Consider the following 26,345-nt stretch of genomic DNA (forward strand, 5'->3'; position numbering starts at 1 on the left):
AGTTGCAGTCTCCTCTTCAATATTTTAGATTGGTTTTAAAAGAAATCAGGCAGAAATCTAGAGAGTACTTAATATGCCAGTAGGGAAGAGTACTAATTCAATTTACATTTGTTTAAATCTTACATAATTAAAAGACTGTATCTTACAAAATGTCTTATCTGATAAAAATCTTGTAACTAGTTTATGTATCTTCTATGAAAAGAGTAATAAAACAAAGATTATTTGAGACAGTAAAAGAATTAACACAATTTTATATTGATGGGAAAAATGGAGTAATGCACTTTTAAGTAACAGGCAACTTCAGATTTTACTCATCTATTTAATGTATATTGATTCATGTGATGAAAGTGTTGATTTTCTTACTAAATGAGCCAAGAGAATGTTTGACTTATATATTTATTAAATGTAAATCAATATAAGTCTAATAGGCAACCTCTAGGGGTGCCTAGATTCTCTGTTTTCCAGTTATTTATCAATTTGGTTATTTTGTTTGTTTCATTCAGCTTGTTTTAAAAAGAGTAATGATGCTACAATAGGGCCCGTGGAACATATGCTGGTATAACTCTTTATTAATTTAATACATATTTATTGTGTGGCTACTATGTGCAAATTTTCAAGTGCCGTCACTCAACACCTGCAGAGCATCTCAGAGGGCAGTGAGGGGCCACGCTCGGTGGGCTCTCTGCTGGGGCCTAGGGTGAGCAACAGGCTGGTGGTGAGGGAGGGTTCTTTGCCAATCTAAATCCAATCTGGCCTGGGTATGAAGGAATTCTGCCTGAGCTACAGATCCCAATTTGATTCAAACCCCACAGAAGGCATGATTTTATTGTGTAGCTACCATGTGCAAATTTTCAGAGTAGAAGTATTTTATTTTCCTTTGTAAGAATAGTCCCTTTTAAGAAAACTACTATCATTATATGCTCCAAAGCATATGGACCACATCTTCCTAGTGTACACATAGGCATGTAGATGCATGGCAACCATATTCTATGTCTGCAGTAACAAAAGTCACATTACATTATTTTCATACAAATTCATGGGGAAAAATACTACTTTTAACTGATATAAAGAAACAAGAGAGAAACAAAAAGCAATGCATTTTCAGTTTGGCCCTTTTTTATAAAAGAACATGAAAAAGTACTGACAAGCTAGGTAAATTTTTAAAAATACCCAAATAATTGTCAAAAATTATTTACATTTTCTCAAATGAATGTGTCTACATGTACCAAAGATGATTATAAGTAAAAGTATATTTTTAAAGTAAAAATTAAGTATAAATGACACTCTTCTGATATTTGAAATGTCAAAAACAGTGGTCACTATATATATCCTATGATTGCTTGTCATTTCATTGTTAAAACTTAATAAATTAATTATTATTTTTAACGTCCTAAAATACCAACTAGGTGTTTCTTCAGCCCCTCAGAAAGAACGTGTAGCTGGAAAACTGGTATTAAACACAAACAGAGTCCAGTAGCTTCACGCCCTGTGCCTGTAAGTCAACTCAATGCCATCTTTCGTGCTCCACTCATCTCGGCTGACTTAAATCAAATTATAGTGTGGGGTAACTTCTGTAAACTGGAATTTCCTAAAACATTATTTTCAGTCCCACTAAATACCAAAAGCCTGCTCAGTTTTTACTGGTTAATTATAATTGGCAGGTCACGTGAAGTCTTGGAAATCTGCAAGTGGCAAGTGAGAGGTGAGACACAGAAATGTTCTTCTTCCACAAGCTTACATGGAGCTTAATCTGCCAAAGCCTGAAATAGTTACATTGGCTTTAAAAAAATGTGTATTTCCTAGCCTGGCACAGTGGCTCACGCCTATAATCTCAGCACTTTGGGAGACTGAGGCAGGCAGATCACTTGAGGCCAGGAGTTCGAGACCAGCCTGGCCAACATGGTTAAACCCCATCTCTACTAGAAATACAAAAATTAGCCAGGCGTGGTGGTGGGTGCCTGTAGTCCCAGCTACTCAGGAGGCTGAGACAGGAGAATTGCTTGAACCCAGGAGGCGGAGGTTGCAGTGAGCCAAGATTGCACTGCCGTACTCCAGCCTAGGTGACAGAACAAGACTTCCTCTCAAAATAAATAAAATAAAATAAAATAAAATAATGTATATTTCCAGTAAAATCATTTACAAGAATTTTACATTTGTTTTTCAAATTAAGTTTAGGTGCTAACATATTTATTCTCCAATAGTTTTCAAGATCTACCAGTGTATTAGTCCATTTTCATCCTGCTATAGAGAACTCCTCAAGACTAGGCAATTTATAAAGGAAAGAGGTTTAATGGACTCACAGTTCAGCATGGCTGGGGAGGCCTCAGGAAACTTACCATCACGCAGAAGGTGAAGGGGAAGCAAGGCACCTTCATCACAAGCCAGCAGGAAGGAGAAGTGCCCAGCGAAGGGGTTAGAGCCCCTTATAAAACCATCAGATCTCGTGAGAACTCACTGACTATCATGAGAACAGAACGGGGGAAACCGCCCTCAAGACTCAATTATCTTCACCTGGTCTCTCCACTAGCAGGTGCAGAGTATAGGGATTACAATTCAAAATAAGATTTGGGTGGGGACACAATGCCCAACCACATCAACCAGTAAACCTGAAACATATAGTGTTTTAATTAATCTCTCATATACAAATTGGTATGAAACAGAAATAAATCAAATAAAATAGCTTTTTAAAGTGGGGTGACAAAATTGAACAAAACCCAGTGTCAAAAGTGCATGAGACATGTAATGGGATTAATATCTCCATACAATAGGAAAAATTCATCTATAACAAGCATTTCTGAGAAAAATGTTATAAATAGGTGTTAAATGTTTCTGCCATGTGTGCCTGTAGACGGTGGGGAGCCTTTGGGGTGTGCTCTTCCTCATCTCAGCCCAGAAGGGTAAAGTAACAAGAAGATGCCACACAGCTAAGACTCTGGGGCTGGAGACAGTGATTTAAGAGTATCATGGGGCAGAAATCACACACTGGACCTGTGCCAGCTCATTTGGCATTGCGCCACGTGAGTTTTACAGGTGAAAATCAGTGGGCAGGCCCACCATAGACTTGCCATGGGGTTCTGAGGTGGCTGCTGGCTTAAGGGGACTCAGGCACTTCCCTCAAGAGTCCTTTTTAGGTTGGATCTCTAAGAGGCATAGGTGGGTGAAGAGAGAATTGAACCACTCTTAGTATCCTGAACTTTAATAAACCTTTTGATTTCTTTTGTAAGCAGAAGAATATACGGATGCATAACCACAGATAAAGTTTTAATGCATAAGCAGCCTCTGTGAATGTTTGCAATTTTTTTCACCCAAAGCTGATCGTAGAAAATCCAAGCTGTTACTAACGCCGTATTTCCTCAGCAGCTGAACTACTTTAAACGTACACGACTGCTTCCCTTCAGTAAGAATCTGTGAAATCCTCATTTGAAAAGGCAATGAGAAACACACATGCAATCAACTGAGAGCCTAAATGAAAATTACAGAACAGACCCTTTTCCATGAAAACAGTCAAAATCATTAACCAAAGACAAAGCAACCCATTACTAGTCTTCCAAATGTCAAAATAGTCGGCTTTAAAAGGTAAACGTTCTCTCAAACACTGTTTTAGAGCAAACAAAATGCACACCATTTGGAGGATTTTAAACTAAACTAGCAAAGTCTTTTAACATCTCTGAAATCAGGCCAGAAGCAAATTTATAATTATTTACTTATTAACAAACATCTCCAATTTATACCTAAAGCTATAGTTTGTTTGCCATCTACAGAGAAATCTCTTAAAGACTTTAGAAAATTTAATTTTCAAATGCCAAATGTTAAAATATATGCTGGTGATCAAATAATCGGAATTATTTTCATGACTGAGTAACCAAGTGAAAGTATTTACAGCGGACCCTTGAACAACAGGTTTCTGATGTTATGGGTCCACAGTTACAAGGATGTTTCCTTCGCCTTGGCCACTCTGAGACAGCAGGGCCAGCCCCTCCTCTTCTTCCTCCTCCTCAGCCCACTCATCGTGAAGACGATGAGGAGGACGAAGACTTTTACGATGATCCACTTCCACGTAACCAATAGTAAATATATTTTCTGTTCCTTATGATTTTTAATAATATTTTCTCTATTTTTATAAGAATTCAATATATAATACATATAACATACGAAATATGTGTTAACTAACTGTATTATTGGTAAGGCTGCCAGTCTACAATAGGCTATTATTTTGGGGGGAGTTGAAAGTTATCCTCAGATGTTTGTGCCAGGTCTGTGCCCCTCACCCCCATGTTGTTCAAGGGTCAACTGTACAAAACACTTAACTCCAAAAAAACCATCATTTTCTACATCTATTAAATCCCTCCTTACAAAGTGATATCAGGCAGCGTCTTACCTGAATTCTTATTGGTTTTGTTCTGCCGACTTTTAACCTGTTCAGTCCAAAGGGTAGGGTAACGTGATGCAATATCTATGAACCAAAATGAAATGATAAGCATTTTTAATTCATCATGAATGCACGATGTTCCTTAGTCACACAGTGCAGCAAGCAGTCTGAAAGCTAAAATAAATCAATATAACTCACATTGTACACTTGTCAAGAAATAGTTCTAATGATTATATGCATGAGACAAAAGGAAACCATAACATACGTTTGAAATATTTTTGGCATTCTTCTCTATATCCAAAAGTATAGTTAAAAGCTCTTTGGGTCTAGACAGAATTCACTTTAAAAGAATCAGATTTTAGAAAAATACCCAATGTACAAAAAGATATCCTTGTGTGGTTAAAATGGCTATTCACACAACATAGAACATTTTCACTCCATTGAAAGATTCAATATAAAATGCAACATGTGAAATATAACTTTTGCCTGAAACTTTTTAGGAACACCCCTTTTGTAGTAATCTTGTTTAACAAATAGGATTGAATAGGTCGGGTGTGGTGGCTCACACCTGTAATCCCAGCACTTTGGGAGACTGAGGCGGGTGGATCACCTGAGGTCAGGTGTTCAAGACCAGCCTGGTCAACATGGTGAAAACCCATTTCTACTAATAATACAAAAAAAAAATTAGCCAGGCATGGTAGCAGGTGCCTGTAGTCGCAGCTACTCCTGAGGCTGAGGCAGGAGAATCGCTTGAGCCCGGGAGATGGAGGTTGCAACGACCTGAGATCGCATCATTGCACTCTAGCAGCCTGGGCAACAAGAGCGAAACTCCATCTCAAAAAAAAAAAAAAAAAAAAAAAAGGAATATAGTGCAGGTTACTGTTAGTGTGTGAGAGCACAGACCCTGAAGAGCCTGAAGAAGACATCTGGGTCTGAATGCTGTTTGCCATTTACACCCAGACGGACTTGGGTCAATTGCCACAGGGCTCTTATTTGCAGAAGGGCATTCAGAAGGCCCAGGGACTCACAGCAGCAGAGCCCACATTGTGTAGCACGTAGGGCCATGCAGCATTAGTCACCATTATTATTATTTGCAAAGCATAATGCAGTTCTACACTTTAATGTTTTGTTTATTTATTTATTTATTTATTTATTTTTTGAGACGGAGTCTTGCTCAGTCTCCCAGGCTGGAGTGCGGTGGCGCGATTTCGGCTCACTGCAAGCTCCGCCTCCCGGGTTCTCGCCATTCTCCTGCCTCAGCCTCCCAAGTAGCTGGGACTACAGGCACCCGCCACTACGCCCGGCTAGTTTTTCGTATTTTTAGTAGAGACGGGGTTTCACCGTGTTAGCGAGGATGGTCTCGATCTGCTGACCTCATGATCCGCCCGTCTCGGCCTCCCAAAGTGCTGGGATTACAGGCGTGAGCCACCGCGCCCGGCATGTTTTGTTAATTTATACTGTGTATTCCTTACACTTTGCCTTTTAACCCTGGTCCCCTTTGACCTGGTAATTTTTTATACGTTAGTAAATACCTAAGACAATGTATTAAAGGTAAAAACAGGAAATCTATCCTTGTTATGACCACTTGTAAAGATGTGAAATGTAAACAGGGAAAATGGCCATACATTTTATATTATCCAAACTGTAAAATTTCAACTTAGAAATGTGTATTTAACGAAACCCTCATGAGAAGGTGACATGGCGATATCGGAAAACCCCTCGCTCCAAAGACATCAGGAAAAACAGCGGGTGCCCTCATAAGGCTGGACACGGCCACACGCAGTCCGTTTCTGCTTGTGAGTTTGCTCTCTTATCCCTGTCTAACATCATGATGTTTACATACACATTTACCCAGTGAAATTATATCCACAGCCAAGCAATTCACATTCCCAGCATGTCACAGTTACTTCACGGGTGTGTGGTTAGGAAATGTTTACTATGCCATCCATTGTCATTTTGTCATTAAGTATATTCCTCGTGCTATGGGCTGGATGTGTGGGATGCCATCCATTGTCATTTCATCATTAACTAGATTCCTTGTGCTGTACGCTGGATGTGTGGACTTGTCCATCCCACATAACTGCAGCTTTGCAACCTCTGACCTCATCTCTCTATTTTCTCCATCCTACCCTACCCTTGGTGACAACCTTTTGGCTTGCTGTTTCCTTCTTCTCACTGTTGGGGTTTTGTTTGTTTGTTTGTTTGTTTTGTTTGTTTTTTGAGATGGAGTCTTGCTCTGTCGCCCAGGCTGGAGTGCAGTGGCCGGATCTCAGCTCACTGCAAGCTCCGCCTCCCGGGTTCACGCCATTCTCCTGCCTCAGCCTCCCGAGTAGCTGGGACTACAGGCGCCCGCCACCTCGCCCGGCTAGTTTTTTGTATTTTTTAGTAGAGACGGGGTTTCACCGGGTTAGCCAGGATGGTCTCGATCTCCTGACCTCATGATCCGCCCGCCTCGGCCTCCCAAAGTGCTGGGATTACAGGCTCGAGCCACCGCGCCCGGCCTGTTTGTTTCTTAATAGATTCCACACATAAGTGAGATCATGTGGTCATTTCTGTGTCTGGCATGTTACACTCCTTACTGAAAGGAGCTCTAACAGGATGACTCGCCCCACTTCCCAGCTCCGCGCCATCCCTCACGCTCCTCCCCAACCCAAACTGTGCGATCCCCGCCCCCGGCTCACCTTCTTCATCTCCTTGAGGCTGAGTCTCCAACGCCGGAGCCGCGGCATCATCTGAATTCAGAACGGAAAAGATTTGCAAGGAGACTACAATTATGAGAGTAAGTGAAGTAAGTGTGCGTGCGGGTGGATGCTGAGGACTTCCACTCAGTCCCCACAGATCAACCATAACGCAACCCCACACAGACCCGACCGGATGCTGCCTGCGCCATCCGCGCCCACTCTCCAGTCAGCTGCTATTTAAAATGCTCCAGGCTAGACACTGACCTAACTTACGCGTGGAAAACATCCGATCAGTTCTAAACTCTCAGAGCCAATGACAGGCCATAGGGCAGATGAGGAAGGAATCAAAATAATTCAGAGTAAAGAAAGTCTAGCCCTGGGAAAGAGAAGTCATAAATTCGGGCCACCGGAGGTTACAGAAGAGGGCTTGGCAGGGACTGGGGTGGGGTTGAGCAGAGCCATGTCCCCTTAACACGCCCTCTGTTTTCCCCAAGAGAAAGGCAAGGGCTGGAGAATTCTGGACCCCCTTCTACACCTCTGGCCCTCCCTCTCACCACTGCTGCCGTGGAATAATCTAAGCGAGGATCTGAGGGGCGCATGGGGTGGAGGGGACAGGGCGAAAGTTATCAGCCAATGGAGGAAAGGGCGGGCTGGGGTGTCACAGGCCCCTGCACCACTCATGGACTTGCATTTTCCAAGTGGAGAATCTGTATTTGATTAATTGACACACACATGTTGGGTTCCCTGGTAAAGTAAGAGGTTTTAAGTGGCTCAGAGACCTGGCAGAATGGCAGTCCTGTTAGCCAGGAGTCCTCCAGACACTCAGGGCCCCACCCGGGAAGCAATCACAGGGCACTGTGGTGCTCTCAGGATCATCCTTTTTTTTTTTCAGTGAAGCTTGCTTATATCATTTTGTTAAATAGTAACTTTTGGACTGAAATACAGGAAAAAGTGGCAAAGATGAGGTCCAGCCATAAGACTTATGTAGATAACTAAGTCACGAACTTCCCAGTGGTCTAAAGAATAAAGTCTGTCATAAGACTTTATTTTAGGGGGAAAATCAAAACAGATTTTCAAAAAATTTTAACATTGAGCAATCTCTCGAAAACAGTTTGCTAGCTATCAAAATACTGACAAAAATGTAACATCAGTTATTTGAAATATCCAAGTCTAACACTGATAATAACAATAAACTAGGAATATTTTGTGGTTGAATATTTTACAATCTTCTTCCAAGAAAATAAAACAAAATGGGAAACATATTTTAAACACAAGAACATACAAAAAGTCTTAAAATAACATATTTGAAATTTTTTGGAATGAGGACAATCAAATACATTATTACTGTTGTGTGTTTTTGCTGAGGCCTCACCAAGTCACCACTCTGAGGCCACCAGCCCATTCCCCAGTCACTGGGGCCAGGCCAGTCTGAAAGCTCAGCCTGAACGGCAAGCAGGGAGGGCAGGTGTGGTCTGGGGACAGGGTGACTAACAGGCCCACTGTCCATTCCTCCTCTCAGCCCTGATTCTGGGCACCAGAGGCTGTTCCCCTTCCTGCCCTGTCCACGCTTCCCCCTCAGCACGGTCATCATAGGCCCTGCTCCATGCCCCCGTCCCTCACAGATGGGGTGGCTCTGTCCCAACAGAACAAGGCCATTGGTGGCTGCTGAAGTCAGCCTTACAGAAATAAAACAAAAATCTCGAAGAGCCTGTGCAGTTTTTATTTTCCCTCTATCAGAGTCTGTGAAGTGTCTCGTCTTATTTGTGTCTGGAAACCAGCTCTGTTGCTTAATCCAGGTATCCCCTCTGCGTATTCAGGCCTAAAGTGGGGGGCATGTTCTTTCCTTAACTCACTTTCATGCCCATGTACTAATTCCTCTAGATTTTTTTTTACAGTGGGTACAATAAATATCATAATAAACAGGATTAGGAAATGGCCTCCGAAAGAAGATGATCCTTCCGTCTCCTCCTCCCTTTCCACATTTGATTAATTTTTCTAGTCATGAGATTGTCCCTTCCTTTCTCTACAAATGTCGACATGCCCACCCCATTATCTTCTTGACTCAATTCACGCAGCTCACTATTGCTCTATGCAACTTTATCCCTTCCTTTCTAAACATAAACCCTCTCCCAACCCAGTGTCCCCATTATGCCTGTCATCATTTTTCAGCTGGAAAATGAGCTATCTTCCTTGATGGTGAGGTTTCTTCTGTCCCAGCTCACACCTGTTACATATTTCCCCTTCCAGGAAGCTGCTCCTGCCTCATTCTTGGCAGGCGCCCTCTGGACAGCCTGACATTTACTCTCATACCAGCTTGTCCCTCCAACATGTCTGTGTCTTAGTAATACAGAACTCTTTTTGCAAAGGATCTTTCAGGGCAGGGACGGGCCTCACCACAGTTTCCACACATGCAGAAGGGACTGGTTGAATAAAACTCCGAATTTTTTTTTTTTTTTTTTTTTTTGAGACAGAGTCTCACTCTGTCACCCAGGCTAGAGTGCAGTGGCACAATCTCGGCTCACTGCAACTTCCATCTTCTGGGCTCAAGCAATTCTCCCACCTCAGCCTCCTGAGTACCTGGGATTACAGGCATGTGCCACCACACCTGGCTAATTTCTGTATTTTTAGTAGAGATGGTGTTTCACCATGTTGGCCAGGCTGGTCTCGAACTCCTGACCTCAGGTGATCTGCCTGCCTTGGCCTGGTCTGTCTTTATATTACTTGTGTTCGTTACTGGTTCACTACACTGTCATCTTGAAAACAACCTCTGACTTTAAAGGCTGATGTAGGAGAAAAGCAGAAATGTGTCCTGGTACTGAAGGGTGTTGGCCGAGGCAAGGGCGGAGAAGGGGATGGAGACTTTCCCGGGGGAGTGGTGGTGGGCACGTGACAGACCCCAAAACAGGACCCACAGGCTGTGATATGATGCTTAAGTTTAAGGGTTTTGTTCGGCTCTTGTTTGCGCCAGTCTCAGAGGCAGTGATTGCAGTAGGTAGAAAAAACGATTCCTCCTCCTCCTTGTAGGGAGGAGTTGAGGCTTCTTGATCAGGGTCCTCAATAACTGCAATGGTTTAGAATCCCACAGGGAGCCAAAACACTGAGCCTCAGCCCTCTCCACAGTCACAGACTGGGAGGCTCCAGGCGGTCCTAACAGTGTCTGCTGATGGTCCCGAAACAAGCCACAGAGCACAGGCCCAACACCAGTGATCCCAGCAGAGTACAGACCCAGTGGAGCTGGTGATCGTAAGAGTGAATGGCACTTGCTGAATGAATAAAGAAGTAACTGGCTCGGCTGTCATCATTGTCACTAGTGGATGTTCAAACTTGAGAAGTTATTTCACAGGATAGGTTAAATTAGATGTTGTATATCATCACAGACATTTATTCTAAGATAGTTACCTGTTTTTCCTGTGCCTTCGCGTTGCGGTAACTTCTCATTTATGGAACCTAGAAGAGAAAATTAAGGAGTGGAGTGAAATGAAATTATTTTGGACTCTTAAATAGTCATCACAAATTAAGTTACGCACATGTTTTTGCTCCATTTTGATTAATTTTCAGTGCTTTGGCATTTTCTACTTAAATTCTGCAAGCTGTCTAGTACCCTGAGGGGACACTGTCACGTAAACTTGCAGACCCAGGACTCAGCAACAAAAGATTAGCTTCTACTTCAGGTGCTAAGGGGTTGCACATGTATAGAAGACCTTAAAACCCAATATATTACAGTCTCTTCACCTGAAAAATGTCATCATAACTATAACATACATACCCATGTCGGGGTACTGAAGTGAATTAGGTAAAAAAGGAAATGTTTTTAAAATCTTAAGACATTACACAACCAAAGATAACTAAAAACCCTGATTTCAGCTTGATTCTGATTTATAGAGGAGAATGGTGAGGAACTACCTTTTTGTAGACTATTGAAAATCTACTAAGTAATGTGCGACCAAATTTGAATGTTTATATGATGCTGAAAGATGTATATTACAAATAGAAAGTGTAGTTCTTTCTCCTCCCACAGACTGACGCCACTATACAGATCCACTTCCCCCTCATCATTAGTATACCTACTTGAGAAATAAAAACGGTTCTTCTCAGAGTTTGTTGGCAGTTGAATATTCTGTTCAGAATTAAGTTGGAGTTCCCATAGCCATAGACACGCCCAGTAAAACTCCTCAGCAGAAACATTTTGGAACTTGACATTATTTGTTTCTGTTTTCTTTTTTACAATGTTGAATATGACAGAAATACAGACCAACATTCACATTAAAAATATAGCTTATGACATTTTGAGGATGCTTATCTTATGTTTGGGAAATGCAATAGTAATGTGGCAGGAAATTTACAAGCAATTCATTGGATAGCAGAGAAAACGGAGGAACTTGGAGGCGCCATCCATCCTCCGGCACTCTTGGCGGACGCTGCCTCGGGGTCGCATTGCCCAGACACCCCTGAACACACGTCAGTGGTTCCCATGAAGGAACACAGTGCAGCCATCCCAAACCCTCCTCTGTAACAGGTACTCATCAGACAATGCTGACTTCAGGAAAGCTGAATGAGGATTTACATGGGAATGTTCTCAGCGGTTTCCCTGCTGGCTGCATATCTAAAAATAACTAAATAATATGCGTTTGGGAATTTGCTGTCCCCAGGGGATAAAAAGGAACACAATTCTCCTGGTTCATCTATCAAAGCCAGCCCTTCTCTCTTTCCCGGCTGTTACTGTTACCATTTGGTTACATATTACGTTGTTTCCAGGCCTTGCAACGCAAGGTTTTTCTTGGTGAGAATCCCTCTGGATACAAAGCTAACCCCACTGTGTGGCCACTTCCTGAAGTTCTCAAAATCCTCCTTCCCTTGTTTCTGCCTTTTGGACCATCTCTTTACAAATCCAGATTTCTTAAAGAGCTTAAGCTTCTTAGTCATCAGTTTATTTTTATCATGTGTTCCCGAAAGAGGCAGAATGTATTTTCTACTTTTGACGGGAAATGATCATATTTTGGTAATATTTCTGAATATTTCTGTGCAGGTTTTAATATCATAAGGAAAATGTAAATATGCTAATAATTGTAATATTCTTCATGAGAGAGTTTCTCAATTGAAATAAGAAAATATTTTATACTATACAGACAGAACGGTACAGACTGCAGATTCAAAATTTCATGAGGGCTGAGGTCAGAATCCAACATTTAAACATTCTCTACCCTCAGGCAGCCTCTGTCTCTGAGCCCACCAGGACTGTGGCTTTCTCATCAGGCCCTTGCATTCAATCAGTGTTTAGTTAAATAAATCCACACAAAAATAATTTGATCTTGTTCTTCATATGTAAGAGATAATTTTAAGACAGAACCAAGTGTCCCTTGATCACCTGCTCTGTGATTCATGACTCAAATATTTCACAAGACAGAAATTGGAGGAGATCCTGATAGTGCATTGACTTCACCTTTTAACTACCTTGGGATGAAAAGATGACGCCCAACCTTGCTGCCCCTGCCTTCCTGCAAGATCCTGGCCTCCAGGATGGGAAAATAGCTCCACATATTTCCACAGGCCAGCAGAGCCATGCAAACACACAAATCCAGACCCTGAGGCTGTCATTGCATTTTTCTGGAGATAAGGATTTGCTGAACTTCCAAGTGTTTATAACAAGTAAGAGTGCAGGCTGTACTTGCAGAAAGGGGGCCGAGAAAGAAGGGTTGACTGGTACGCACATGTCTGCAGTCAGTGAACACCTTTGTGAACCCTGGGCTGGAGGCTGGACCTTAAGGATCTGCTTGCTGTTCACAGACACAAAGAGGTTGCTACGTGATCCACCTCAGCCTTGGATTCCAAAGGACACATCTGAATTGCTCCCATTTGTGAGATCCCATCCCACCTAAATGCTATTCTAAAGGGGTGGGCTTTGTCGTAATGGGGATATGAATTGCTGGTGGAAGAAACCACAAAGTACAATGTGAGGAAACGTATGTGCTTTAAGGGAGGAATAATAGCTATTAAGTCTTGTAGCTTAAGCACTTGGTTCAAATCCAGCTGCTCTCAGCCTTAACAACATGTTGCCAGAACAGCCCAGTGGAGGGAATGGTGTTTTGCTGATGGAGCCAGTGGTTTACACAAGCTCCTTCCGGACGCCCTTCACACGTGAGTGAGGAGAGGGAGGTCTGTGGCACAGACGTGAGAGGGGTGAGGGGGCAGCTTCTTGCGGGGAGTCCTCCTTCAGAGCAGTTAAACAAGCCTACGGCTCACCCCTTCCGAGAACTTCGCATCCCGGGGGCAGGTTTACAGCATCAGATGAGGGAGGCGAGAGAAAAAGAAAAGGGAACAGCAAGGGCTGCATTCTCTGGTCTAGATGGTGTCTCTGTGCTACCTGGCTTTTCTCAAGGTTCCTGCCCTCCCATCCTCTCATCGGGACAACAGGAGGGTGACAGGAAGGAGGGTGCCAAATTCTGAGGATGTGGCCTGCAGGGAGAAGACAGGGCGTGGGAAGCAGAACAAACGTCCCTCCCTCCTAGCTCCGTGCCCCTGGCCAGGCACCTTCACCATGCGAAACCTCTGTTTCCTCATTTCTGGAGTGGGTAGTGTGGTGAAAACCCACCAAGCAGAGCTGAATGGACCTAGGAGAGCAACCCACACACAGAAGTGCACGATGAACGTTCACCAAAGATGTGCTGTGTGTGCCATCGGAAGCTGCCTCTCCACGTGCTCTGCTGGACATGCAGCTGGGGGAAAGTCCCCTCCAGAAGAGCAATGCTCCCCACTCAGACCAAGCTATGCAAAACACAGCAGCCTCTAGGAGGGCACCAACTGGCCTGCAGCCCTGAGGCCCTTGCCGCCATCACCTTACGTGCATTCATTCATTCCTGGGCTCACCCCCTCATACACGCCCGTCACGTGTCCACAGGCAAACAATGGCAGGGACGCAGCACTACATGCTTTAGTCCAATGTGGGGAGGTGGGCATTAAACAGAATTTACTCAAGCAATGTCTATTGCAACTGTGTACACAGCTGGTGTCTATGTAGCTCTTACTGTGCGCCAATCCCTGCTATGTCCTTCACTGACTTGAAGTCATTTAATGTAGATGCCAGCCCTGCAAGGTGGGACTGCCATTGTGCCTGTTACACAGATGAGGAAAGTGAGACCAAAGGGGTAAGTAACTGGCCCAGGGCCACTTAGGAAGTGGCAGAGCCAGGATCCAGGCCTGCTTTTGTAGCCTTCAGGAGAGCGGACTTTGAGAAGAAAGGCCTCTCTGAGAAAGAATGAAGGGGTGAGTAGGCACAGGCCAGAAAAGAAGGGAGAGTGGACCAGGAGGTCCAGGAGACCACACACAGGCTGGCAGAGAGCAGCACACAGCCCGTCCACCACCACAGGGACATGCAGCTGCTCCAGACGCTGGAAGTGCCCCCTGCAAGCCCCACCTGTTAGAAGCATTCTGTCCCCACTGGGCGTGCCCGCCTGGCAGGGCTCTCTCAGGCTGGAGCCTGTTGGAGATGGTATAGAGGGCCTGAGCCCGCTGTCCTGGGACTCAGACACCATGCACAGTGTCCACCTTTATGGACTATGAAGCTTGTGGGCTCTGGTTGGCATCAGATCCATGATTTGCTCTCAGGACCCTTCCCAGTTATGAACAGGCCAGGGCGTAGTGAGAAGGGTGGAACAGAGTGGTGTGTGAAACGGTGCAGTGGGACAGAGCCGTCTGGGCACTGGCATGGAGATACCCTTGGAGTCAGAGTTCATGAAAGCCAGCCAGCCCCGTGGGGATTCTCTGTCAGAGACAGCTCAAGCAGGTGCCTCTCTGGCTAGACAAGAAATGGTTTTCTACACACAGTGAGTTTCATGTTTATAAATAAGTTTTAAGTTTTTTGATCTAAGGATATATAAGATCAAGGGAGGAAAGAGAGAAGCCATCTATATTTTTTGCAATCTCATGCTTCAGTCAGCGTGAAGAGCGAGAGGGGACATGCAGGTATTTTGTGTGACCGTCCAGGTCCTGTCAGTGTCAGGGAGCACCAGCCACGGTTACTGAGCACTGCCCAAAGCGAAGGGAGGAAGCAGCTCCGACCCCTGGCGGTTCTCCTGGGTTGACTGCCGGCACCACCTGGGATGGGACAACAGAAAACCTCACCCTGGGCTCATCTTCGCTGCTGAGGACATGGTCAGCAGCCCTCTCCTCTAAAGGGCCTTTTATCTGCACCAAAACACCTGCTTCTGCAGGGGTCACCCCACTCCCCCCCATTTTAGCAGGGGTCACCCCACTCCCCAGATTCCAGCAGGGCTCACCCCACTCCCCACATTTCAGCAGGGGTCACCCCACACCCCCAGATTCCAGCAGGGGTCACCCCACTCCCCCAGATTCCAGCAAGGCTCACCCCACTCCCCAGATTCCAGCAGAGCTCACCCCACTCCCCACATTCCAGCGGGGGTCCCCTAACTCCCCAGATTCCAGCAGGGCTCACCCCACTCCCCACATTTCAGCAGGGGTCACCCCACACCCCCAGATTCCAGCAGGGGTCACCCCACTCCCCCAGATTCCAGCAAGGCTCACCCCACTCCCCAGATTCCAGCAGAGCTCACCCCACTCCCCACATTCCAGCGGGGGTCCCCTAACTCCCCAGATTCCAGCAGGGCTCACCCCACTCCCCACATTCCAGCAAGGCTCACCCCACTCCCCAGATTCCAGCAGGGGTCACCCCACTCCCCACATTCCAGCGGGGGTCACCCCACTCCCCACATTCCAGCGGGGGTCACCCCACTCCCCACATTCCAGCGGGGGTCACCCCATTCCCCACATTCCAGCGGGGGTTACCCCACTCCCCACATTCCAGTGGGGGTCACCCCACTCCCCCAGATTCCAGCAAGGGTCACCCCTCTCCCCAGATTCCAGGGTGAGGAAGTGCCTCTGGGCTTCCCTGCCATGTCACACAGGTGGGCTGGGGAGGGCTGAGAGCCTGTCCCCAGGTGCCCCTCTGAGGGCAGGGAAGGTGAACTCCAGGCCAGGCCCTTTCCCCTTCATGCTGACAGAACCACATCCATCCACCCTGTGGGCTCCAGCCGCCTGAGACTCCTCTGTACTCCTTAGATTGCAACAGACTGGCCGTGGCAGGGAGGGCGTCCTCCCAGAGGACCCAGGGCACATGGCTCTCGGCCCCAGGGCAGCTGTCCTGTGTTCTTAAGGGCCTTAGGCCTGTGAGAAGCCAACCAGTCACTCAGCCTCCTGGGATGAGTCCTAGCGAAGAACAGAACGTGCTTCTCACAGTCTGCAGAGTGCTGTATTAGAATGGACGCTGCTCTCCCTAGATAGGACCAGCTTTCAGCTAAGAAATAGACAAGGCCTGTGGACCAGTCGGGGTCTCCTTGGCATGAGCCAGAATCCCGGCACTGGCCGGCCGAGCGAGGTGACCACAGGTTCATCTCCCCTGCACCCTGAGAGCTGCCGCCATCATGTTCACTCTTGTCCTGACACTGGCAGGAGCCCCGACCCTGCCAGGGTTTATACCCCAGGATTCAGACACGCACAGCACCTGTCCTCTGCAGTCCTGCTGCCAGATCTCAGGGAATGTCTCTGCTCTATCTGACTTCACCGGGTCCTATCCCTAAGCCTCACCGTGGCCGCAGACTGGGGCCAAGCAGGACTTGCACGCACTCCTCGGGGGCATTCTGGAGCGGGGACGGCGCAGCCCAGGTCCACACTGCCCTTAGCTCCTCCCACCTCATCTCCCCTCTCTCCACACTGAGCCCAGGGGGAGGCTTAGTGGAGAAGTAATTTGCACAGGAGGAATATCACCTATTTTCCATTTTCTTGAGTGCCCGTGGTCAAATAATCCTCAAACCAACATGACTGGAAGTGATAGGACCTCCTTCCTGCTTCATCCCAGGGAGGCCCTGGGTCACCTTGAGGCTGAGCTTCACCCTCTGGTCCATGTGGGACATTCAGAGTCACAGACACCATGCCCGGGGACTCACCCACCTCCTCACCCGCCAGCTCCCATCAGCCTCTGAAGGCACTGCTCCCGAGTACTCTTTCTCCGTCTCAGCCTTGAGCTGCATGGCCAGGCCAGAACCCCAAGCGGTCAAGACATCCCTCACCCAGGGTCAGGAGGGGCGTTGGCAGCCATAGACTCCCCCACTGGCCCTGTGACCATCCTAGGATCCCGCGACGAGATGGTCATGGATGGCTGCCCTGTGGGCCTGTGTTCCTCTGAAATGAGGCTCCTCACTTCAACTCAGGGCTTGGAGTGTGGGGCCAGCCACGAGCACCAGCGCTGCCTGGAAACTCAGCAGAAAGCAAACTCTGGCCACACGGCAGACCTGCCAGGCCAGAAACTCCAGGAGCCAGCTGAGCCTGGGCTCATCAGGCCTTCTGAGTGAGGCTGGTACACGTGAAAATTCGAGCTAGAATCCAGACAGAATGGCCAAGCCCCTGTGCCTGTGAAGCTGCATCACTGCTGCATAATTATTCCTCATGTGTCCCCAGGATCATTGTCACTGCTCCTGTGTCTCCCTTCCGTCCCCCCCGCGGCACTGCCTCCCTCCTGCCACCCTCATCTCCAGCTCAACCTCAGTTTTGCCACTTCGGTGTTTCTGTGGGTGAAGAAACCAAACGGAATCCATTTGATTTTGCTCAGTGAACCTTTATGTTATTCACGGACCTGGAGGAGAGTTTCGCTGGACTTTGTGGCACCGGCTTTTACGCTTCGCGGGTCTTTTTCTATCCTAGTGATTCTGCCTTTAAACAGTTGGGATTCCTGATTTGAGGTGCATCTGATAAAAGGAATGTTCTGAATTTACTGATGTCTGAGTTGAGAACCTGATTCAAAGGCAGGAGAAAAATGTCTGAGTACAGCTGTATCACTCTTGTTAAAGGGCCACACGACATTTTAGCAGTTCATCGCCTTAACCACTCAGCCACCTCGTCCTACGTCACACGACATTTTAACAGCTTCATAAATCTTTTCAACATTTAACTGTTGTGGCTGCATATAGTGAAAAAAGGTGCTGGAAAATAATTAGCATTTGCCCAAAAATAATTAGAAGAAAAAATAATATACTTGTTTTTATATACATAAAATATCTCTGGAAGCTGGGAACGGTGGCTCACGCCTATAATCCTAGCACTTTGGGAGGCCGAGGCGGGCGGATCACAAGGTCAGGAGATCGAGACCATCCTGGCTAACACGGTGAAACCCCATCTCTACTAAAAATACAAAACATTAGCCGGGCGTGGTGGCGGGTGCCTGTAGTCCCAGCTACTCAGTAGGCTGAGGCAGGAGAATCGCTTGAACCCGGGAGGCGGAGGTTGCAGTGAGCTGAGATCGCGCCACTGCACTCCAGCCTGGGTGACAGAGCAAGACTCTATCTCAAATAAATAAATAAATAAATAAATCCTCTAGAAGCACACACCCATTATTCTTTAAATAGAGCTATACAGATTGGGGTCATTTACTTCCAAAGACCTCTTGATTTCTTTGGGAACATATTAACTATCAGAGAATATAAGACAAAAGCCACTAGTAGATGAGGTGCAGTAAAGGGCTGTTTTACAGGATACTCTTCTCAACTCATGTGAGGTTCCAGGACAAATTAGCTGCCAAATTAAACGTACACTAAAGTACAACAGAGGCACAGATTATAATAAAAACGCAAGTATTAGACACCAGAAAATACTTTTTCCTGAGGTTAAAAGTAGTATTTTTCCTGAATAGAAAAAGTTACACCAAAATATTGTCTATCAGATAGAATAGCTGTGAATAACTCAACACTAAGTCCAATTTTGGAAAGAAAATTGAAGCAGAGGAAAGGCTGGGCCCAGATGGGAGCTTCAGGAGTCCTCAGCCAGGGAAGGACCAGGGCAGGATCCAGGGGAACCTGACTTCCGGTCCAGGTCCTGGCAGACGCAGGGACCTCCCCCTCTTCCCAAGCCGGGCTGAAGCCGCTTGTCAGACTAAACCTACACCCCGTGGTCTTTTTCTTTAACATTTTACTTATTATTATGTTTTTAAATTCAGTATCATTTGAACACTTTCAGAATTTAATCTGAATGTTTTATTGAAAATTTTACAAATCCTGTGTTGGCTTTATCAAATTACTATTTTATCTCATCATGGATGTAAAATAAATGTCCTCGACACTATAAAAGGTGTTATAAATTTACGTGTTACAGTAAATGTAACATATTTTTCTCTGAAAAAAGTCACAAGTTTTTAATTGTTTTAAATGTTTTAATTTTTATTTTTTGTAGAGATGGTGGGGGTCTGACTTTTGTTGCACAGGCTGGTCTCAAACTCCTGGGCTCAAGTGACCCCCCTGCCTCAGCCTCCCATAATGCTGTGATTACAAGCACGAGCCACCACTCCCTGCCTACAAGTATTTTTAATTGATAAAATTCAGATTTATATCTGATATTGCAGCTTGATTCCTGAAGTGACCACCTCTCATTGTTTCCATGACCATCTAGAAAGAGGCTTCAATTTTCAGTGCATTTCCTACTTCTTAAGGTTGTTTGTTTTTACATTTTCTTTTACATTTCTTTCAATAGTATTGAAATATTTTACCTTAATAACTTTCACTTTTCAAGAAAAGACCTATGAAGGCTAAAGAAAAAGCCGTTTTGAGGTGGAGACAAATAGCAAGCTGGATTCCCTCCGAGGCACAAGCTCTCCAGGTCAAGCAGAGCCACTGCACACTGGCCCTGAACGATTTCTACCAGAAAGTGCTTCAGAGATGTTGGAGACCAAACGCAGCTGCCTTGTTGATCTCAGGATTTGGGAATTTAATTATTCTGGGTGATCCTTTCAAGTCCCTCAGCTATGTAGGGTCCTTAACTTAGTGCCAGGGAAATTCATGTGAAAAATTAAAAATTCAGTTAGCTTTGGCTTATGAAGTGTATTTTTTTCTGAAGTCATTTAGGATACTCCTCCAAACATGGAATCCCACCAATTCAGATGGAGGACAAGACTTTAGGCCTTGCAGAAAAACGCAGAAGTCATAGTTAAATCAATGTATACCATGTACTGAAAGTGATTCATGCGAATCCAAGATCATTCCATAACAGGGCCTTCTCCAAAGCCAGATTTAGAAATCTCTGGAATAAGCATCCACAGTGAAGACGAGTGCATAGTCATGTTCAGACCACAGAGAGGAAATGCCTAGAGAAGGGAGGAAATTCAGACTGCCGAGAGGAAATGCCTAGAGAAGGGAGGAAATTCAGACCGCAGAGAGGAAACGCCTAGAGAAGGAAGGAAATTCAGACCCAGGGAGGAAACCCCTGGAGAAGGAAGGAAATTCAGACCTCAGAGAGGAAACGCCTAAAGAAGGGAGGAAATTCAGATCTCAGAGAGGAAACGCCTAGAGAAGGGAGGAAATTCAGACCGCAGAGAGGAAACGCCTAGAGAAGGGAGGAAATTCAGACCGCAGACAGGAAACGCCTGGAGAAGGGAGGAAATTCAGACCGCAGAGAGGAAACCCCTGGAGAAGGAAGGAAATTCAGACCGCAGAGAGGAAACGCCTAGAGAAGGGAGGAAATTCAGACCGCAGACAGGAAACGCCTAAAGAAGTGAGGAAATTCAGATCTCAGAGAGGAAACGCCTGGAGAAGGGAGGAAATTCAGACCGCAGACAGGAAACGCCTGGAGAAGGGAGGAAATTCAGACCGCAGACAGGAAATGCCTGGAGAAGGGAGGAAATTCAGACCCAGACAGGAAACTCCTAGAGAAGGCCACTGACCTACTCCTGCCTGTCACAGGTATCACACAGACTTTAGTAATTAAAACCAAATTATAAATTTGCATGTTATAGAGTTTGTTAGGAAATAAACAGGAAGAAACAGATGTCTTCTTCCCCATGCTACAGGAAAGGATGCCTATGCCAGACACAGCTGTGTCAGGTGGAACAGGAAGATGTCCGCTCTGTGGGGATAGGCCTATAGCTGCAGGGTACGAGGCCTGGTCCCTGCTTTAGAAGGCAGGGGTGGGCTGGGGGTCTTGAGATGGGCACCAGCTACTGCACATGGGCTGTGTCTATCCATCTTCTCTAACTCGAAACCCGTAGCTTCCTTCAAACACATAACTCCAAGCTATATATGAAGATTCTTTGAATATTGTAATATTAAAAATTCTTGCATGTAGGTTCAGCTTACAACATCTTAACCCACTTTGTACTCATGCCAGGAACCAGCTCTTGGTCAGGGTGCACAGTCACAGAGGAGAGATGAGATTAAAAACCTGAAGCTATTTCCAAATACTAGATAATGGGCTGCAAACACCCTCTCTTGGCAAAAAGGCCTTTGTTCACAACCTCTAATCCTGCCCCCAGAAATGTTAGGCTTCAAATCTTTGTGGGGGCGGTGTGGGTGGGGGCGGATGGGGAAGTAAAGAAAGAAACAAAAAGAAAATGCCTACAGAAGAAATAAGAATCAACTTTGTCTCTCAAGAGACACGTGGAGCCGGCCCCCAATCCCAGGACGAAGGACATGAGGGACTTGTTATGTAGTGCACACCCTGCCCTTTACTGTCCCTTCCTTGAACACTGGAGCAGGAAGGCACTCCCTGAGCATAAAGCCATCTACAGACCCCGAAGGTCAACATCAGCAGGGCTCTGAGGACTGCATACGCCTCTGAACTGTGAGCAAGAAACACCTGCCGTAAAACCATCTACATACCCCGCAGGTTGACATCAGCAGGGCTCTGAGGAGTGCATACATGTCTAAACTACAACCAAGAAACACCTGCCGTAAAGCCATCTACAGACTCCACAGGTTGACATCAGCAGGGGAGTGCATACTTCTCTAAATGTGAGCAAGAAACACCTGCCCTAAAGCCATCTACAGACCCCACAGGTTGACCTCAGCAGGGCTCTGAGAAGCACATACGTCTCTAAACTGTGAGCAAGAAACAAGTGCTCTCGGCAGCACAGAACACGAAGTGGACTTGGATACGTCTCCGAGAGCTGGCTTCTTGTCCTTGCCACATCCAAGGCACCACACCATTTGCCATCAACCTCACCCCACTCTCCAGAGCCCTTGACCATCTCTGCCCACCTTCTCCTATGCCCGACTTCCAGCCAAGTGTAAATAGGAATTCAAGGCCCCAAGAATTTTGATACTTTGGTATCTGGGGGAGAAACATGGGTTATGGAGACAAAGATGTAGATTTACATCCTAGCTCTGCCACTTCCAAGCACAGAGACCTTGGAAAGTTTTCTTGCCTGTAAAAGAGTCGTTTTAACCCCTGCAGCTTAGGCTGCTATGAGGAACCCAGGCTTCAGCCCTGGCAGGTGTGAGCACATGACTGGCGCTTCTGTGTGGCCAAGTGGGGGGCCGCAATGCCCAGCCCGCTCTCTCCAGCTCTCCAGAGCATCCCCAGAGGCAAACCTTAATTTTCCTGTTCCCCAAATCCCCCCTAGGTCTTTCCTTCCCAGCCCTCCCTCAGGCTCAGGGATGTGTCTTTCTATCTTCTCCTTCTACCAGCTCCTAAGCATCTGGTCCCATTCCCCCTGTAAACATCCTGAGGGAAGGACGCTAGAGAAATGTGTACATGTGGGGAGAATTCAGCCTGCATTACCTCTTTCAGTGGCATCGCATGTTTTAACATTTTAAATTCCTGAAATATTGACACCCATACAGAAAAGTGCACAAAAGATAAATATACACGTCATGAATTATTATCAACCAAAACCTGTGAAGACATTTTCCAGGGCAGGAAAAGGACTCCCCAGGTCAGCCCTGTCTACAGTCACAAAATTAACCCCCCTGTCCTCCACCACATTGCTAGCGACCATCACCCTGTGTGTGTGGCCATCGCTCTCTGCTGTTCTTCGTGGTCGGCCACCCCTGGATGCACCCCTCAGAGCTGGAGCTGAGTTTTCTGACTCTCAGTTGTGGGAGGATTTGTGGTTGGGGTGCCTCTGTGTGGGGCTCCGTGGACTCAGGAGGACATTAGCACACAGCACCATTGAGGAAGGCACTGGACCTTTTCATCAGTGCTCGCTGCTCTATAGGATGAACCAAGCAAATCGCAGTGTTCACCGAGTCAGACACCAATGGACATAGATCTGTTTCTAGGCTTTGGTTCTTGTGTGAACACTGCTGGGAACACCCTCCCAGGTCTCCTCCCAAACAGGTGAATGCATTTCTGCTGGGTTCCCTCCCGGAACGGAAGAGCTGGGATCTTAATCACCCACATGCAAAGGGGCAAACTGATGTTGCAAAGGGCAGTACCAGTTCCCATCACACCCACAGCTCTGTCCTCAGCAGCAAGTCATAGAATTGTGCTTCTTCATTTCTGCCAGACCAGCGGGTGTGGAGGGGAGTTGCACTGTGACTTTGTGACTTTAATTTGTAGTTCCCTGGGACTGAAGAACCTATGCACCTTTTCCTGCCTTTACTGATCATTAGGATTTTTTTCCTTTATAAATAAAATGCCACCTGCTCAAGACTTTTGGCCATTTTTCTGCTGGATTTTCTCATTATATTATTTGATTAATAGGAATTTATGGATTAATAGGAATTTAGGTATTTTGCATTCATGGCTTTAAGAATACATAATTATGAAATAAAGGAATCCATTTGCTATTAAAGATCATTCTGAAACAATTGAATTGCTGAGAGGCTTTGGGGCAAGGGCTTTCTCCACTCTCCAGGAATCATGCCAGTCAGTGGACCTCCGTTTCCCTCCACTGTGGCTGGCCTCAAGGTACGTTTGCATGTATTATTCATAAACACACAAACATGCACTTTCCAAAAAACAGCTCCTATCTACTGTTCATTTTAAATCTCACTGTCTGATTTTCAAATTTTTACAGTCTACTTCTATGGTAACCTCGGTATAAACTTGAGGGCAAAAAACATTTATTAAATACTGAAATTTACCCAATGTTAGTAAACTTGGTGAAAAGTACTCCCGCCACATACAGACAGTGGATGCTGCAGATTAGCCGTTCTGTGTATGTGCTGACTTCTCCGTGAACCCCCGAGGGTGTGCCCAGAGGGTCAGCTCCCTGGTGCCTACAGATCAAGACGCTGCCTAGCTGTGGTCCATGCTATTGACCACGATCTCACAGGTGATGCCCACTTTTCTGCTTCTCTGCATTATTTGTGAGGGCTGTGGTAACTTCCAGGAAGAAGTTAAATTGCAGTATGCAAACACCGATGATAAATCCTTCGTGTTTGGGGGGTAAGTATACCCAACAACTCTCTCCCCCATAATTCTCCCTTCAATTTCAAAATTCTCTCCATAATTTGCCATGACTCCATAAAGCTTCCAAAGTGACCCTCGCACGACACTGGCTCCCCCGTGCCCACATGTGTGCGGAGGGGAAGCCTGGAACACAGCCGGGGATTAAGAGAGTTTTTTGATAACTCTGTAGACCTGTGGAATATACTAGTCGCACCGACCAGGTGAACCAGGGGTAGAAGGATGCTGGCCATGCCAGCATCAAGGGTGCAGCCAGCGGAACCCTGCCCCAATGTGGAAACATTGCCCCCTCCCAGACAGCACCATCTCCCCAGGGAAACTGCCCCTCAGCGTTGAAGCTTTTCATCTCACACGCCTGGCTTCCTGCCCAGCCCATGTGCTACCCAATAAACACCAGACTTCTATATGCAAAGGCCCGTCTACTCTCTTCCCCAGTCCATTCCTTGGACCAAACACTCCACATAGGCAGTTAAAACAAAAGGAATATTTCTATACAGTGAAAGGTTACTGAGACCTAGTTGGAAGCAACAACGTTGAGTAAACGGTACACTGATTTGATTCCAGAAACAAGCCACTATTTGTAGATTGTACAAAATTCAGCCAATTTTGCACATGTTTTCTAAGTAAGTTCTTTGGGACCCTCCTTAATTATCAGATGATATCACTAGAACAACATAAATAGATGCCCCTACCCCATACTGCTTTCCCCTTCATAAAACAAGGCTCACCTCAAAATGCTGCTTGTGGATAAAGGAAATAGGATATGAAAGTGTCTCTCAAAGTGAAAGAGGGACACACACAGACCCAGTTAATCTTGGTGATGTTTTTCTGTTTCATTTCCTCCATGAGTTTGCAACAGAACTGTTAGGTATACATGTTAGCTTAATTAAAGATATATTTCCAGCACTATTTAGGCTCTGGAGAAAAAGCTTTTACAAACAAACGTATTTTAATTCCACATTGTGCATCCCCATGGCCAGTCACTGGAAACACTAGACCTTATGTCATTGCTGACTGTGGACACCTTCATTCTCATGGAACCCACAGAGGTCATGAGTTCTGGCCAGGGCCATGGCTCAGGAAGCTTGAAAAATATCTGAATAACAAACAGAATTCCAGATTAAAAGATACCTGTCCCTTAAATAGAAAAAAAATCTAAAGGTAAACTCTAAATGTAAATGTTTCAAGATTGTACATGAAAAACAGGGAGAGGCATTTTGTAGTTTATTATTGCTATATAATGATGTGTTTTGACTGTCTTAACACAGATGATCCAGGAATCTGGAGGGCTAGATCATAGCATTTCTTCACAGATGGTCTGATAAGTCTGCCCCACAGATTAATCAAACTTGGGCTGCAGATTATTTTCAAATAAAAATGATATAAATCATTTACAGCATGGTTGGCAAAAAAAAAAAAAAAAGAACTAATGGGAAAGAGAATATTTTACAGATTTTTAAACTTCTAATTTTATTACTTTTAGTACATCAAACCCTCTTACGAGTAATAAAATAATACAAACCATTTTGAAATTGACTTATGAAGAAAGAACCATTTTTCTTTGAAAACATGTACATACAAAACCAGCAATTTTCACTTTTTTGGCCAAAGAAAACATTTGGTCATTTCCACTGGTGACTCCAAGTCCTTGTGGTTATTTTAAACAATTAAGGGACCTGAATCATCACAACCCATCATGATCAGATGCAGAGCTGCCTTCCTTCAGCAAGCTGACCTCCAGTCATACGCATACATTCACATAGCTTCGCCCTTCCCCTCTTAAAAACAAGCGCTCCCTAAAACGTAGGCTTTGTCAGCGACAAGATCTATTCCCACTGTGGCTCACAATGTCACCCAAACTGGATTTCCCTTTGAATTATAAGTGAACCCAGGGAAGATGATTAGAAGACACGGCAAACCAATTCCCTTAAAGCCTTCCACTTGGAAAGGCACGTCAGACCTACCCGGGCACCGGGGCGTCTTGTGGGCCACGGCGGTGCCGCTGATGGGCCTCCCGTTGGGCGTGACGCACCAGCAGTATCCCGTGTAGCTGTGACACTGGACCTGCGAGAAAGCACAGGACAGGTGAGCCTCCCGGGCCCGCAGCACAGCGC

At 45.7% G+C, this 26,345-nt stretch overlaps 1 protein-coding gene across 2 annotated transcripts in view; it reads right to left on the reverse strand.

Annotated features, from left to right (window-relative positions):
• The window catches only part of SMOC2 (SPARC related modular calcium binding 2), a 216,166-nt gene that overhangs the window by 107,473 nt on the left and 82,348 nt on the right, over positions 1–26,345 (reverse strand). The window contains exons 4-7 of one of the 2 annotated variants that reach the window (XM_008007877.3): positions 26,196–26,295; positions 10,450–10,497; positions 7,051–7,101; positions 4,379–4,453 (exon numbers count right to left, since the gene is read on the reverse strand). In XM_008007877.3, the coding sequence (XP_008006068.1) occupies positions 4,379–4,453; positions 7,051–7,101; positions 10,450–10,497; positions 26,196–26,295 (274 nt within the window). Of the gene's footprint in view, positions 1–4,378; positions 4,454–7,050; positions 7,135–10,449; positions 10,498–26,195; positions 26,296–26,345 lie in introns of both variants that reach the window. The other variant, XM_008007875.3, reaches the window with a different exon arrangement.

This window comes from Chlorocebus sabaeus, chromosome 13 (assembly GCF_047675955.1).
Source record: "Chlorocebus sabaeus isolate Y175 chromosome 13, mChlSab1.0.hap1, whole genome shotgun sequence".
NCBI classification, from domain to species: domain Eukaryota; kingdom Metazoa; phylum Chordata; class Mammalia; order Primates; family Cercopithecidae; genus Chlorocebus; species Chlorocebus sabaeus.